Below are 16,602 nucleotides of genomic sequence, written 5' to 3' on the forward strand. Positions count from 1 at the left end.
ATAGATAAATGATAAAAAATTATCCCCTTAAAAAGCAGGTTTTTACCCAAACGTGTCTTGAATGACATCAATATTTTTTTGTATTTGTTGTTCTAATCTAAACTTTTTGACCAAATTCCCTCTTAAAAGGTGTTTTCTGTTTGCTGTAAAACTGCAGTTAATGTTGGAGTTGAGTGCAAAGAGTTAATGGATTTAATAAAAATTGTCGCAAAAGCTAAAAACATAGAAGTTGAGGAGACTAGAATAAGGAGGGGGTGATAGTGGGGTTTAGATTTTATTTTCAAATATCTTACAGTATATGCCTTAATCTTTAAGACAACACTGGTGTATATACTGGTGATATAACTTTGCATTCATTAACAGCTGCAGATCACTTAATTGTCTAACTGATTCCTCTAGAGCAGTGATTTTTTTTTAACACTGTCCTCAAAATCCACTGTGATGCATGCTTTTGATATTTCCCTGGATCCATACACTTAACTTTTTTTAAGTGGGTAAGTAATAAGCTTTTTGTAGCACCTGGTGGCCTATGAGGAAGAAATAAAATCATTTAATGCTGGTCTTCTGAGCTGCTAAAAATATCTGTGAGTTCACAAACACAACATCCATCTTGTCCTACTCCTGCCTCAACCATTGAGAGGAATCCCAGTATGGCTCTTTAATGTTGCAGTATTATGGTTTAAGGCAGGACGTACAGCCATAAACAAAAGTAAGATGCCGAGCCGAATGCCAGGTTCAAATAAACATAGGAACACAGGAAAACACGCAAGCAGCAGCTGCTATCATATCTGCAAGGAGCATTCTGGTCATTTCAGGGCTAAAACTAAACTTTCGCCTTGCCCATTCAGCTCGGACAGTTCTCTCAAATGTCCCTCCCTTCCCCGAATAATTTCTCTTGGAGTATGTCTTGATTGATGATGTGTTGAAATGAAACAAGATGGCTACGTAATATCAATTGGATCTGCCTAATTAAAAAAAAAGATATTTGTGAACAGAGGGTTTTTGTTTTTGCTGGTCAGGAGAATGCAGTCTCTTCACTTTCAGGAATCAGTTCCGCTTTTTCTGCAACAAAGATTTAAAAGGTATAACACCTGGTTACAGAAGATGCTCACAAGAAGTGATAAGTGCATATTTTCTTGCATTTACTAGCCTGACGTAGTCCGACTCAATTCTAGGCAGAATATGAGTCTGATACTGCTCCATAGAGCTGTGATTATGGGGCGTGTTTCGAACGAACCAGGGAAAAAAATGCCTCTGCACTCAATTGGATAGACCTACAACCAATAAGAGCAACGGAGTGCGTGACGTATGTTAAGCGAGGCATAGTTGTTGTCCACAAAAATCAAAGCGTGCAGTTGCACGCCTATAATAAGAAGTTGAGACTTGATCGCGTTTCTCTGTTCCTCTTTTAAAATTAATTTGCTGTCGATATCTTCTAGAACAGACCTAATAGCAGAATCTACTCACCTAAACTCTCCAGTGGCAGCCATTATTGTTTTCACCCAAGCGCGCATTGGTCACGTGGTTGATTACGTTACTGTTTGTCATCTGTCCATCATCGTATAAAGCCCGCCCTGACAAATTGATTGGATCGCCTGACAGTGGGCGATAATACTCGCGCTACTATGGAGCAGAGCCAGACCAAACTTCCCCGACCTCAAACTTTGTTTGCGGGACTAAGTTCGGAATGGCACCCAGGCTATGCATTTACAGCCACAGGAACAAAATCTTCTCCCAACCCCTGGGGGTTGTAGTTACAACTTCTGGGCAGAAGAAGTGTGTCAGAGAACAGGTGTTCAGTTGTCCAATATCTGGATGGGCATTGTCACAAAGAAAAGCTGAGATGATTGCCCCCCCCCTTTTCTAAAACTGTACAGTAATCTGTTATGTAATGGATGATTTGAGAACTTGCTGGTAGAGGTGATGAGAAAATATGATAATTTGTATTTATATTTTAAGTAACATAAAGCAATTTTTGTCTCCCCCTCTGTTGCATCTGGCTCAGTGTTGAACTAAAAATAATAGACCATGTCACAAATAAAATGCATAACTTAAAATTTAATAGAAGTAAAGCAAAAAGCAACAAAAGTTAAGGGGCAACTGATGTAATACACAGCACAGATGCTGGTGGTCATTCAGGCCATAGTCATTCCATAAAAGTAAAAAATCAGACCACTGGACTGTGTTTACCAAGTTTGAAGACTTTTCACTTCCCATCCAGCAAATTTTCTCAATTCAAATGTCTGGATTAGCGCTGAGTTCTGGGCTTTATATAGTGGCCCAACAAAGCCTTGTTTTGTGCTTAGAAAACATGAGAATTTAACTGAAAAAAAGGTCCACCCCTCAGTAATGGGGCATCATCAAGGTTGTTGTTGGCCTGCAATAACCAGAGATGGGAAGTAACAAAGTACAAATACTTCGTTACTGTACTCAAGTAGATTTTTCTGATATTTTTACTTTACTTTACTACTTATTTTTATGGCGACTTTTTACTTCTACTCCTTACATTTTTACACAAATATCTGTACTTTCTAATCCTTACATTTTAAAAAATTGGCTCGTTACTTTAGTTTTGAATCATTTCAATGGAGTTACCGTTATAATTTTTCACGTCATCAATACCAAATTCGATCTAATTGGATGGGAATCTACGTTGCATTTGACGCACCACTACAAGATGAATCGACAGATTCGGCGGTATTCATTGGCGGCAAATCATTGCAGCTTGGTGGCGGTGGCGTTAGCATAGTAGCATGGACGACGAGATGATTGAAAATGAACACAACGGAGATCTAGTCCTATTGGCAGACATCCATTTAAAATGTAGGCAACGGCATGAAAAAAGTGGTTTCTACTTTTACTTTTATACTTTAAGTAAATTTACAAGCCTGTACTTTGTTACTTTTACTTGAGTAAAGAAGTTTAATCAGTACTTCCACTTTTACCAGAGTATTTTTTAACACAAGTATCTGTACTTTTACTCAAGTACGGAAAGTGAGTACTTTTGCCATCTCTGGCAATAACCAATACTGGCCTATGCCTCTGAAAAGAGAGTCTTTAGGGTCATTCAGAGGCATATGTAACAGGTAACAGGTATTTCAAGCCAACAACGACCTCAACAACTCTCCATTATTTTTTTTTACTTTTTTGGACAGAGCACACATGATAAAATATATATGTCCTGTGCCAGATTACAAAAACATGCATAGGGGAGGGGCAAACAAGGCTGTCCCACTGAGGAAGCAATCCAGCTCACAAGGCCTAGATCCTTGAAACCTTCCTCCTATCAATCTTAAAAAATGTTGCCATTGCATTGATGTTGTGAAGTGAAAATGGGGATGTGCACAAAGGATGGCCTTATGTAAACATATCACCAGAATGATTGACAATAAGCAGGACCACTTATTTTGATGATCCACTTGGAAAAAGATCCTCCACTATACCTTTAATATACCCAATACTAAGGAATATATTTCTGAGAAGACTCCAGTATCTCTTTCTGACTGCTGAATCTTTTGTATTTTGTGTGATAGTGTGTATTTCTGAGGTGCATTATCATTCTGATCCAGACCAGCCTGCCACATTAAGCTTTAATACCGGCCCAGAGACCTGTGTTTCAACTCAGCCCGAGCAGGGAACGCTTTCAGCTCTGATGTTTACGTACACAAAGTAATGAATGTGGAAATTTCCCTCTGTCTCAGTAATGCAGCAATGAACATGCAAATGATTCCCTCCCAGACAAACACACTTTAAGCAGAAGCGTTTCTGTGAGGCTCTGCCACATGTCTTCTGGTATTTAAATGGATCTTGACAGGAGCAAACCTCTCTAGTATTTTCTCCTCCATGTAGTTCAGGTGTTGCAAACTTTTGATGCACCCCTGTAGGGACTTCTCAGCACTCTGACCCCTGCCTGTCCTGACCTTCCATAAACCTCTGAAGCTGCTGCTGTTTGGGTATAAACACTAAAGGAGCTCCCAGCAAATAACCCATACAAATTCCCAGTTTTTATTTTCAAAGACCGATTTATCTTTCTAGCATTTCTAGTTAACGTGTTTTGCTACTTCACCAGCACTTCACGTATGAACGAGATGAAAATTATTTTAAATCTTGATTAACAAAAACTAAACTTTCACGGTTGAACCAGTTTTACCCTTTACACCCCCTTCAGTTTTTTCAATAATTATCAAAATTCTACAGTCAAATTAATTAAAAGCTTTCTATCTAAGTAAAACCAGTTGATTGCATCGACTCATTGACCTCAAATGCAACCCCTCACACTAAGCATGCTTGTGGAGACTGTGGAGAGGAAAATCTTCCTTTTAACAGGAAGAAACCTCCAGGAATCAGGCTCAGTGTGAGCGGCCATCTGCCCATGCCGACTGGGGTTCAAGGAGAGAGAAGCAGAGATACAAAAGGCAGCTGTAAAAGGCGACCTCGTCAAGGAAACAAACAGCCAGGCAGACGAGCTCTGGGCCAGCTCCCATGTCAGAGGATGAAGAGAGCACAACCAGTCAGTCACAATCAGAGAAACAGGACTACACTGAAAAACAGGCAGATCTCCAACATCTATAAAGAAAGGTGTTGATGGCAGCATCACAGCTCATATCTGCCTTATAAAATCTGCCTTATAATTGTCAGGTTTCAGTGGTGGTTTGAGGACCAAAATGCAGAGGCAGAGGCTGAGGAGATTTCTTGCAGCTTTAATGAAATTAACAGAGGTAACAGAGGTGGGAATCCAAAAATCCAAAATCAAACATGAAAAATATAAAGCAAACCAGAACTATGGAGACATGTGGGGAAAACCAAACACGAGGAGCCAGGGAGCCATATATAGCAGAGAGAGACAAAGGGAGGGCTAAAGAGCATACAAGGAGCAGGTGTGAGGGGAGACATCGAGGGAGCCAGGGGGAAAGGAACACACACAAGAGGGCAATAGAGGACAACAGAAAAACATGAGAACTAATATAAATCTAGAAATTACAACAAAACTGTAATTAAACCAATAAAACTAGAAAACAAGGAGCAAAGTAAAGAACAACAGAACCAAGACCATGACAATAATGCCATGACAATCCCGAACTTACTCTAAAAAATAGTTATTAATCATTTTTATGAAAATACAAGAAACCAATATCCTAATTTGATGGATAGAAAAGCAGGAATTTCAACAAAAAAAGCGATTCCAAGGTCTATGTGGGTCTTTTATATATAGCTTAAAATGAAAGGGAAGATAATGAAATATTAACCTTGGATATTATAAAGGGTCTGTGGAAGCTGTTTTTCAGCCGTATACAGTTTTCAAGTAGTGGGTGCAGAGACAGCTGAGGGGACAGAGGATGAGGAGAGAGAAATTAGCACAAGCTTTGAAAACATGTGTGGGGTTTAAACACAAAGCAACTGTCTCACTGTGGTTAGATTGGTGACTATGCACTGAACTTGGTGTCACAAAACAAATACACAATTTTGAAATTTTGGATTTTAATTGCTTCTCTGTTTAGTTGTTCCATGTTGACTCTTCCTGCCCACTGCCAGCCACCACAGAAGAATGATCTTCCTTGTTTATTTAGTATGTCAGCTTTCTTCTGTGATCATTCTAAATAGTTTTAGGGTTTACAGCCAATAAACATGAATGAATGCCCACTTCCACACAAACTACTGTTTGATTGGTCATAGCTTCATGCCTGTGTTGCTTTCACCTGAGTTGGGTTAAAACGTCTTTTCAATTAATATCATGGGGCGGCTAATTTCTTACCTAAGAAATGAGAAAAAGATCCGGGACTTGATGAGAATCATTCGGGCATAAGCCAGTGTTACAGCAAAATCTGTACCCCGTCATATATTTTGACCCAAGGGTGCGCTTACCTAACCTGACAACAGCCAGATGCATGTCTCGCTCGAGACATGCATCTGGCTGTTGTCAGGTTAGCACTTACCTATGTTTCTCAATATACTTCTTTAGGTATCAATGGTCTTAATAATGTGATATTATCTGACAGAGTGGGGTCCTGTCATCCAGGTTACACCAGTACAGTTAAAAAAAAACAAGATCTCCGCTTAATAAATTTATTTGTTTTTTAAAGTCCAGTGTAAAAATATCTAGAGGAGTTTAAATTCAAGTCTTTAACACAACTGTAGCCCTAGATTGTAAATTATAAAAGACATCCTTTAGGGAGTTTGTGAATTGTTGCAACAGAGTTGTGTATTTGTTGGCACTTCCATTTGCAAACAATATTCTGTTTTTATTTTTAAGTTGATAGTCATCCCTGTTCCCTGAGCACCAACATCACAAAGTTTCATGTTACACATGAAATTAGTTTGGATCTGATAACGCCAAAACATTCACTCTCAGGATCAGTTCCTGCTAATTAGTGGAGTATTGGAGAAACCTATCCATGACACACAGATATCTGCATCTCCCTATCTCATAGAGCTAGGGTTGATTATAGCAGAAAGACTGTAAACACCAAATGGATGCAGAGCTGCCAATTACTAACAATATATTGTTTTCTGCCTGTGAGCAAAGCTCTCAGGCTGTATTACCTTCCGTGTGAAATATTTCACTCTGTGTATTCAGTCTTGTCTTATGATATAAAAGCAGACATTTTTCACAGTGTAAACCACATCTCGGGGTCTGCTCTGTATTGATCCGTCACTCCTGAAACTATTTAGTGTCTTCTGCTGAGAAAACTATTTTACTTTACACCAAGCAACACTTTAATTTTAAGCTAAAATGTTCTGAGTGATTCGCTGAGGGACATATTGATTTTTAATTCCGACTTAAAGCGTATGGACCAAGTCTCCCTGTTTTCTGTCTGATTCTCTGTAACTTTCTAGGTTAAACTAGAAAAAAAAAATGATTCAGCAGCATTCCTTTGGTGCCAAAAATAAAACCCATGTGATGAATGTAATTTGGGGAGATTCAAGCATAGAAAAGGATGCAATCAGGTGCTGATCATCACAGTTTAAGGTATTCAATGCAAGATTTGCAGCTCATTTGAGTGAAAGTAAAAAGGACAGTTGGGGGAAAACCAAGATGTAAGGGTGATTACGCAGCAGACCAAAGCTTAAGACCAAAATGTAATTATTTGATTGTTCAGTATGTCAGTTATAGAATATCGCTCACGCATATATATACATAATATATATATATATATACATAATATACAGACAATGAAGCTTGGAGAAGCTCAGTTAGTTCATAAGTGAAATTAGTATCTGATTTAAATGGATTCTGTCCTGGATTTGTAATTTTTTTGCAGTAGTAGAGTCATAAAGAAACCTCCAGACATTGATCTGTTCATCACATCTTAAGTGGCTGCTGTGTAGAGACTAAACTTATAATTCTCAGAAAAAAAACTCCCTGGAGTTTAAAAGAAAATCTTCCAGCTTCATAGAAACCTTAAGGCCTTTGAATATTTTTGGGAAATTGTTGCATGTGCTTTGCCTGGTTCAGATTTCTAAATATTTTCACGTACTTTGTGACTTAAGCATAAACAATAAATGTAATACAGGAGATTGTAGACAGTGTAATCTGAATGCGATAATTTAATCATGAATCTAATTATTATCTTGTAAAGAGGTACATGCTAAAACAAATGCCACAGAAAACAAAAAACGTGTCACAATATATTATTACAAATGATAAATACATATCAGAATCTAGACGGGATTGGTAAAATAAGTAAAGCTTGCTGCAGATTATCTTGTATGATAAAAATGAAAGGATCCTCTTGCCTTTCACCACATTTTGTTCTTTTGATTTACAGTCTTGTTTAATTAGATTTTAATCAGAGAATCTCAAAAATGGCAGCATACAGCGCACCACCCTGAATTTATCAAATGCAATCTGTGTAACAGCAATGAGAAGCAAACTATGGAGTGGATACTGACGTGTGTCGTCTGATTCATCTGACCAGCTGTTGTAGGTGAAAGCACTGCAGAAGTTAATGCTGGTCAGATTAAGCAGTGCACTGCAGTTTACTGTAAGTTTGGGTTTTACAGTAGTTCAGTTAGGCTGAGGTTGTTAAGATACTATAATTGACTGTTTATTCTTTTTATTTTAGGTTTGATTGTTCCTTTGTCCTTATAATTGATTTACCTTCACTATCTCTAGTCTACAAAATAACATCTACATCACTAAACAAGTTTAAAAGAAACCTGGCTGTAGAGAATGCCTATATGTTTAAAAGTGAAATTGATTCAGCATGACTTTTAACATGTCTCACTCCACTGTGCTATTTTCATGTCTCAGTGTAGTCAAGAAAAATGTGTTTATTGTCACTGATGTGTGATAAAAAGAGCCGTGGATTGCTTATTTCAGTATACCTTCTTTCATTTACAACATGAAAAAAATAGATATAGACATTTCACCGTTTACATCAACAAGCTAAAGTAAACAATATGGGAGATATAGGAATATAGGGAAAAAAAACATTGTAACTTTAAGTTTGATGCTTATTTTTTAAAGTTAGATCAGGGTTCTGTAACCTGTGGCTCTTTAGACACTTGACAATGCCTCTTTATTATTTTGGCTAAAAATAATGAAGAGCCAGCTAATTTTGGGAAAAATAGAAACACCAACAAATTTAATTTCACAAATAAATTGACTATAAATTATACAGACAGAATTTTTTAGTTTTTTATTACTGAAATGGGATTTCAGCAAGCTATTTAAAATGTATTGATTCTCTTTTCACAAGTTTATTCCTTCACTTTTGAAATGGCACTGTGATTATTTAGAAAATATTTGGAATGTATCTCTTTAAAAAAGGCCACATTATGTTTGCAGCTCTAAACAAAATGATCAGTTGGACTGAACGTAAAAATGGCTCTTTGGATGTAAATGTTGCAAACCCTGGTCTAGAGGTACTTAAAACGGGTTCCTTTCTGTAACCAAACCTATCTCCTTTGTTCCATTTATGTTGTTCTCTTCACTTTTACTGTGCTTGCATCACACTTAATCAAACTCTTTCTGAACAACCTCTTTATTTTTGCTTTTGTAGGTTCGACTACCAGGAGCTGCTTCACAACGCCAGTTTCTGCTTGGTGCCCCGGGGCCGTCGACTGGGATCCTTTCGCTTTTTGGAGGCCTTACAGGTGGGTTCCTGCTTAGATGGATGTCAGTGTGGTTTAAGTTCAAAGAATGCAGATCCTTACGATGTCAAATTTTATCACTAAAAATTCTTTTAATTTCTTTAAAAACTGTTGGTCTTTTTAAGTTATTTTTAAAGTAAAAAGGTCCAATATCCTGCATTTTATGCCCTTTTAAATACACTATGGGCATTTAAATGTTAAATTATTTTATTTGCTTTGCATACTATTAATTTGTTCTGAAATACTCGTTGAGTTCTTCAGACACCGAAGAGAGAGACACCTGCCTTAATCGGGAGCCACCCACTTCATGACGTCCCCATATTACGTGACTTCTGGCAATTAAGCTCTTCAGCAGCATGGTTGAACAAAATCTACGACCCCTCACAGGCAAAAAAATGCAGTTTTGCGGCAAAAGTATTCAGTTTGTGTTGTGATGTTCAAGTTTTCAAAAAAGACTTGCTTTTAATGCTTACCCGTTTCCCTTTGTTGTGACTTTGCTTCCATTACACAAAACAGAGTATAGAAAAAAAAGGAAACTGTGTCACAGTGAAAATTTAGCACCAATTAAGCAATTTACTCTGTCTTCTGTTTTGAAATTGGTAATAAAATCATTGATAATGCATTTTGCCATCTACTGGTGCAGCAGAGCCAATAAAATGTTTTTGGGATAAATGCAGCTAACAGTACAGCTCTATTGTCTCCTGTTGCAGAATATATTTGAATAAGCAAATGCAAAAACTTTAGCCTGACGTAGTCCTACTCAATTCTAGTCAGAATATGAGTCTGATACTGCTCCATAGAGCTGTGATTATGGGGCGTGTTTTGAACAAACCAGGAAAAAAAATGCCTCTGCACTCAATTGGATAGACCTACAACCAATAAGAGCAACGGAGTGCGTGACGTATGTTAAGCGAGGCACAGTTGTTGTCAACAAAAATCAAAGCGTGCAGTTTCACGCCTGGAATAAGAAGATGAGCCTTTATCGCGTTTCTCTGTTCCTCTTTTAAAATTAATTTGCTGTCGATATCTTCTAGAACAGACCTAATAGCAGAATCTACACACCTCAACTCTCCAGCGGCAGCAATTGTTGTTGTCACCCAAGCGCGCTTTGGTCACGTGGTGGATTACGTTACTGTTGATCATCTGTCCATCATCGTATAAAGCCCGCCCTGACAATTTGATTGGATCGCCAGAGGGTGGGCGATCATACTCGCTCTACTATGGAGCAATGCCAGACCGAACTTCCCGACCTCAAACCTTGTGGGCGGGACTAAGTTCGGAATGGCACCCAGGCTACAAAAACTTTCTCTCAGCAGACATTTTGTTTCCTAAGGTTGTAAGAAAGAGATATCCTCAAGATCCACTTGTCCAACGAAATGTAGGTTGCATTACATCTTTAGGAAACTTTCAAACCAAAAGTGTTTAGAATTCATAAAAATTTCCCAGTTTTGACACAAATAAGACATAAAGTAACCAAAGATTTTTCTCACAGCTTAGTATTGGGTCATAATTAGGAGACAGTTATCTGTGAGTCTTTGGAGCTCCAACTGAGCTATTCAACCATTCAAACAGCTCCCAGTAACTCTCTGACAGGACCAAAGCTGAATTATATCAGTATTGACAATCTGTCATATCTCTAAAATAGAAAAGGCCTGTTTGAGTAGATACACCACAGAGAAGACACAGCCGCTCACCACAGATGTGTTCATCTTCCATTAGCAAATCGTTTTTATCCATTTCACTGCTTTGACATTATTTATCTGGCAAAATTCAGCTGTCATGTTTTTCTACGTGACTTCCTTCAGTTTTAATCATGTTTTAAAACTTAGCAACATTAAAGTTTTTGTTCTTACTCTTGTTATTAGTATTTTAAGTCTACCTATGGAGACTTTAAATACTTCTGGAAACAAGTTTTAATTTATGAAACCTGATCTACTGTGTTTTTCAAGCTGTCCAATATCCTTCTGATGTGTGCAAACGCAAACAGTAACCCTGGTTAACCTTCTGTACATTTATGCTTTTTCTTTCAGCCATTTCTTTATCATATTGATTAACCTACATAAAAACTAAAAATAAACCTTTTGCAATCAAGCAAATAGGAAATAAGCTTGATGAAGGTTGATTTACACTGTATATACTGTATATATCCCATGCACCTTTTTCTTCCTTTGGTACATTCTCCTTCTTTGACTATTTGAGTTGATTTAACGAGTAAATTTCTCCACTGTGAGATCAAAAAGTCAATCAATCAATCTATCAATTTAGTATTCAGCTCAGAATATGTAGAATAATTAAAAACCTAAGAGAAAATAAAATAAAACGCTTTCTGGTAAAACTACAGTAGAAGCTGAAGGTTTTTCATAAATAATGATGGACTTTTGAGTGTTTTTAATAAGAAAGCTCCCAGCTGAATAGAGAGTTATGAGGATAAAAGTGAAAAAGACAAAAGAGTTATATCACCAGAGTCAAAGTAATGAAATCGTTTCTGGGGCAGTTATCGATCACAAGCCTGGCATTTTGGAAAGCTCCTTTAATCCTTCAGTCTCACTTGATTAAGAATCCTGTGGAACTTGAACTTTAAACAAAAGAATCAGACTTAGCCAGTTTTTTCTTCCTTTTTTTTTCTGCTAACTTTCTGACAAGGCTTCATCCTAGCTGTTCAGCGTATAATAATAGACGGGGGGACAAACCCAGAATATCTTGAATTCAGTCGTGGGTAAGGCTTGGAGGCATGTTTTACTTATATGTGTGAAAAGGACAACAGATCAATTATTTTCTTAAAATGTTAAATATTTTTAGACTGAACAGGAACTTTGTAGTTTTGGGGTTTTAGATTTACAAAATTCAAGCCTTCAACAGCATCCCACTATCTTCATTCACTTAATATCAGTTACATGAGACGTGTTAGTTTTCAAAATATTCCTGATAAATCCAACACTTCTAATTAGAAGGGAGCTATATAGCTGTTAATTTATTCCCTGTTTTAACATTTTAGCTGAAAATTAGCACCATGGCTTTTCAGATAAAGCATGAATATTTAAAATGAAAATTCGAATGCCCATTTAAGCACAATTTAAGGGAGTTGTTGAAACAGAACAATCTCTTTTCCATCAGCAACAAACGATGAACCCTTTTAAGAATCTCTCCATAAAATAAATTTAACACTCAGCCTCTCAGAGCGCAATGAAATCTGCTCCTAATGAATTAAACCCCATAAATGGTTCTTCCAAATATCAAGGCTCACTGGAAAATAGATAAATTAAATTCCTTTCGGCTTTAATCTATCTGGCAACATCGTTTGTTTGAAGGGAACTTAGCTGAAATACATTCAAAGTGTCTCACGGAAGAAAGCAATAAAAAAGGATAAAAAAGCACTCAGTAAAGGAAAGAAAAACACTTAAAGCTGATCCTTCCCCACGCTCCCCTTTCAACTTCGGCTGCTCAGACTTTTATGTGTCACTGAAACTGGCTTCCTTTTTTCTGCTGTGAAATCATGTCAACAGTATAAAAATAAAATGATCTCCACTTATATCTTAATGACAAATCGCTCCTTTGAAAGAAATATTAATTTTTCCTCCTCGGCTGACATCAATGGCTTATTAAACACAGCTACCAACAGTGCATATAGACAGAAAGCTTAGTTCCACTATCTGACTCAAGAGTGAGAAATATTTTATATTATTAAGTTTAATGAGAAATTAAAGTAAAGATGATTTTCACCTGCCTTTCAAATGCGTGATTCTCGCTCTTATTAAGACGTACTTGTTTGTATTTCTTGTGCTTTTGCAGGCTGCCTGTATTCCAGTTATTCTGAGTAACGGCTGGGAGCTTCCATTCTCTGAAGTAATCGACTGGAGGAAAGCTGCCATCATTGGAGATGAGAGATTACTGTTACAGGTACTCAGTAATATCGGAAATAAAAATGATCTAGGACTGTTATAAGATTGTGAAAATGGCTGGTTTGAATGACACAAATGGGAAGACAAAGTGCTCAAAGGCATATATTTAAATTAGAGAATCCTTCTATAGATATAAAGCAGGCATGACTAAGTAGGTGAGAGAAATATCTCAAAATAACCTCAACAAAGGGGGCAATCTCTCCCCCAAAATGACCACCATCAGCAGGTAAAATAGGGCCCTTCAGCAGTGGCTAATCAGTGTGAAGGAATATCAACAACATCCTATAGAAAACTGCCATTATAGCTTCCAGATCCCGTGGGCAACCATGGAAATCCAGCTGAGGCCGATAAGAAAAACAGATGGGAGACACTAAAATACAGTAGGCTGCGAAATGAGTCTTCAGTTTGAGTTTGATTGAAACACTTTAATTCTGTCTAAACAGTGTGAATAAATATGCAGACAAATAAATCTAGAACAGACAAAGCTGTGGATTATTTTTGTCTGTTATCACTTAATTTTATTTGATAATCAGACAGGATGGTTAAGGAAACTAGTTTATCAAGGCTTTTTGTCTTTCAGAGGACTTTCTGATGTGCTAATAGGAAAAAAATAGAATTTTTGTTCTAAGTCTAGGGAGGTGATAGCTTGACATTTTCCTCTAGAATTAAATGACAGAGAGTAGATTGTCCTCAAGCAATGCATAGTTACATAAATAATAGAAAAGAGTGCTGGTCCTCCAGCAGCAAAACAGACCCATAGCCTCAAACTACCTCTTCCATGTTTGACTTCTTGTATGATGTTGCTTTCCTTAGTGATGTAAGCTACAGTTGCTACAACTGGCTCTCAACATCTGGGTAATATTCAATGGGATCCTAACCAACTAAAAGACTCTACCCAGAAGCTGTCTCAGGACCGTTAGTACAGATAGTCAAAGGATATAACTCATACTCTGTCATATGCCCTGATTTAGCTTAGACTCAAGCTGACGTTTAAGAGAAAAAATATATATTTTAAAGCGGCTCCTACCTGCACTTAACCTTTTTAAACTTTATGTTGTCATCAAATTAAGATCCCTTGGACAGGCAGTCTGATAGAATCATGCTTAATGTAAGTTAACAAAACTTTATAAAATCTGACATGAGATTACAGAAATCAATTATCAAAGAGCCCAGCTCTACACAAGAACTTTTATAGCTTGTACTAATTTTTCAGGAATCTTGGGAGTTTAGATCAATGTTAAAATCTTAGCCAGACGAGTAAGTGTAATGAAAGCATGGATCCGGTGTGCAATATTTCGATTGTATACATGTAGATAATTATTTTTAACCTCTTTCTACAGCAAAGCCACATAAAAATGTTGCAGACAAGACATTTTATGTCTGTCTTTTCTGTTATAACTCAATAGCAGAGACTTAAAAGTACAAAGAGATGTTAAAAAAGTTAAGTTCTCTGAGCAGAAGGTAGCTGAATCTACCTCTGTCTTCGCGACTTACTAAATGTTCTTTGTTTAGATATGGAACATGATAATCAGAGTCATTTACACTCACACCTAGAGCTATTTATACCGACGATGCATTTCCCTACAAATGGAACACCTTCTGTTCCTTTTAATAACAGCTGCAGTGTGATATTAAGATTTTGTAATTAGTCTCACTATTACTGCATGTCACCTGGGCGACCTTTAGCACCATCTGGACAGCCAAATAGACCTGTGGTTGTTTGTATTTTGGGAATTTCAAACTAAAAGTGTCAGCCATTAATTAGAGGGTCTCTGATTCAAGACCTTACCAAACACTTAGAAAGAAGATGCTTTTACAAGACCATGTATATATGTATATATATGTATATATATATATATATATATATATATATATATATATATATATATATATATATATATATATATATATATATATATATATATATGCATATGTGTGCATGTATGTACGTATGCTAAAATATAGATTTTTTTAGACATCAAGGATCCATTGAGGCCCAAATGTACCAACGCTTTTAGTTTTTTTTTTTTTCACATCCTCATTTGCACAAATTGATGCCCCTCTATAGATCTTGCTAATTGTTGGTTAAGGTGACATTTGTGAAGCGATAAGTGTGTTCCGAGAGAGACTGAGATGCATACTTATAATTAGGTTTGAGGAAAACAGACATTCTTCCATTAATTCATGTGAAGCATGTGATGCAGAAATGTCAAGAGTAAATGAAAATATAGCTGCAGAGATGAAAGGAAAAAGCTTCTCAGAAAAGAACCTGACATTTGCCAGCACACACAAATAAAAGGAAATTAAACATCTGACTGCTGTGCTCTCTTTGTTCGGGTTAAAGAATGCAGACGCACTAACAGATAATGAGCAATTTCAAACATGAATCAAACAGCTTTTGTACAAGGTGCTTTTGCTTGGTTTTCAATTTGCAAAAAAAAAAGAAAATTCTGTTTTCCTTCTCTATTAAAAGCATGAAAAAATAGCAGAGATAGTTGGAGAATATTTAATCCACTACTTTTTGTTTTGTCTATCGAATCTATATTTAGAGGAACCTCACTCTTTTTAACAACATTGTTTCAGGTTATTGACAAAAGCAGCCATCTGTTTCTGCACAGCGCTCTTTAGGAACAACAACGTAATTTCAGTCAGGTTCACATCTAGAAGTTAGCTGGGCCATTGCAAGTATTGCCTCACTTACAGTGCTGGTTCAGTCCAGGGATCAGTAAAAATGAGAAAATGAAGACCTTCAATTGGCCAAGTTTGCTCTCAAACAGAATGTTAAGGCCTGGGTGCAGACTATTATTATGCAGCATGAAGGCATTGTTTCAGGGGCCTTTCTTTCATTATTCTAAAGGAAAGAAAATCAAGAAGAAAGTCTGTAATCAAATGGTCTGCAATCCTATTCACGACAAACAAGACTGAACAGCATGTATTGGGGCAGTTCTCAATAGAGTATGAAGTAGCAAGGATGAGAATAAACTCATCCAAGACCATGGTTCTCGATTGGAAAAAGGTAGCTTCTCTCCTTCAGGTTAAAGGAGAGTCCCTGCCTCAAGTGCAGGAGCTCAAGTATCTTGAGGTACTATATATGAGTGAGGGGAGATGCTGCACCGGTCTGTTGTAATGAGGTGTAAGCTGAAAAGGCAAGGCACTCGATTTACTTGACAGTCACGACCAAAAGAACAAGGTCCCAGAAAAAAGGGCCTGAAAGTAGCTTTCTCTAAGGGAGTGCCCTGTAACTGCACTGTAAAAACGATCTCGAAATTCCTTAAATTACGTGTATTTACCTTTGATTTGAGTAGGTAAATAAGAGGATCTGCCAATGGATTGAGTATTTCTACTCTGAAAATAAATAATTAGATAATATGCATGAAATAAGAAAATGCATTTTTTTCTTATTTCAATTTATAAATTGTCTTGTTCTATTGGGAAAGTGTCTAACTTACCTCCTCAATTCAAGAAAAAAATGCACTTACTTGAAGAAAGTATGAGCAGTTTGTAAAACATTAATCCACTACCACTCATATGTCTTTATTTTTCTCTTAATATAATTTAAAGAAATTTTATTCAAATTTTTTTGAGAAGATGACACAGCTAATATGAGCAG

The 16,602-nt window shown here is 36.9% G+C and overlaps 1 protein-coding gene across 1 annotated transcript in view; it reads left to right on the forward strand.

Moving 5' to 3' along the window:
- Positions 1-5,901: 5,901 nt before the first annotated feature.
- Positions 5,902-16,602, forward strand: part of LOC119775297 (exostosin-1-like) — a 70,855-nt gene continuing 60,154 nt past the window's right edge. The window contains exons 1-3 of the mRNA XM_038273232.1: positions 5,902-5,921; positions 9,003-9,096; positions 12,883-12,990. Of these exons, the coding sequence (XP_038129160.1) occupies positions 5,902-5,921; positions 9,003-9,096; positions 12,883-12,990 (222 nt within the window). The remainder of the gene's footprint in view (positions 5,922-9,002; positions 9,097-12,882; positions 12,991-16,602) is intronic.

This window comes from Cyprinodon tularosa, unplaced genomic scaffold (assembly GCF_016077235.1).
Source record: "Cyprinodon tularosa strain WSP-4 unplaced genomic scaffold, ASM1607723v1 ctg864, whole genome shotgun sequence".
NCBI classification, from domain to species: domain Eukaryota; kingdom Metazoa; phylum Chordata; class Actinopteri; order Cyprinodontiformes; family Cyprinodontidae; genus Cyprinodon; species Cyprinodon tularosa.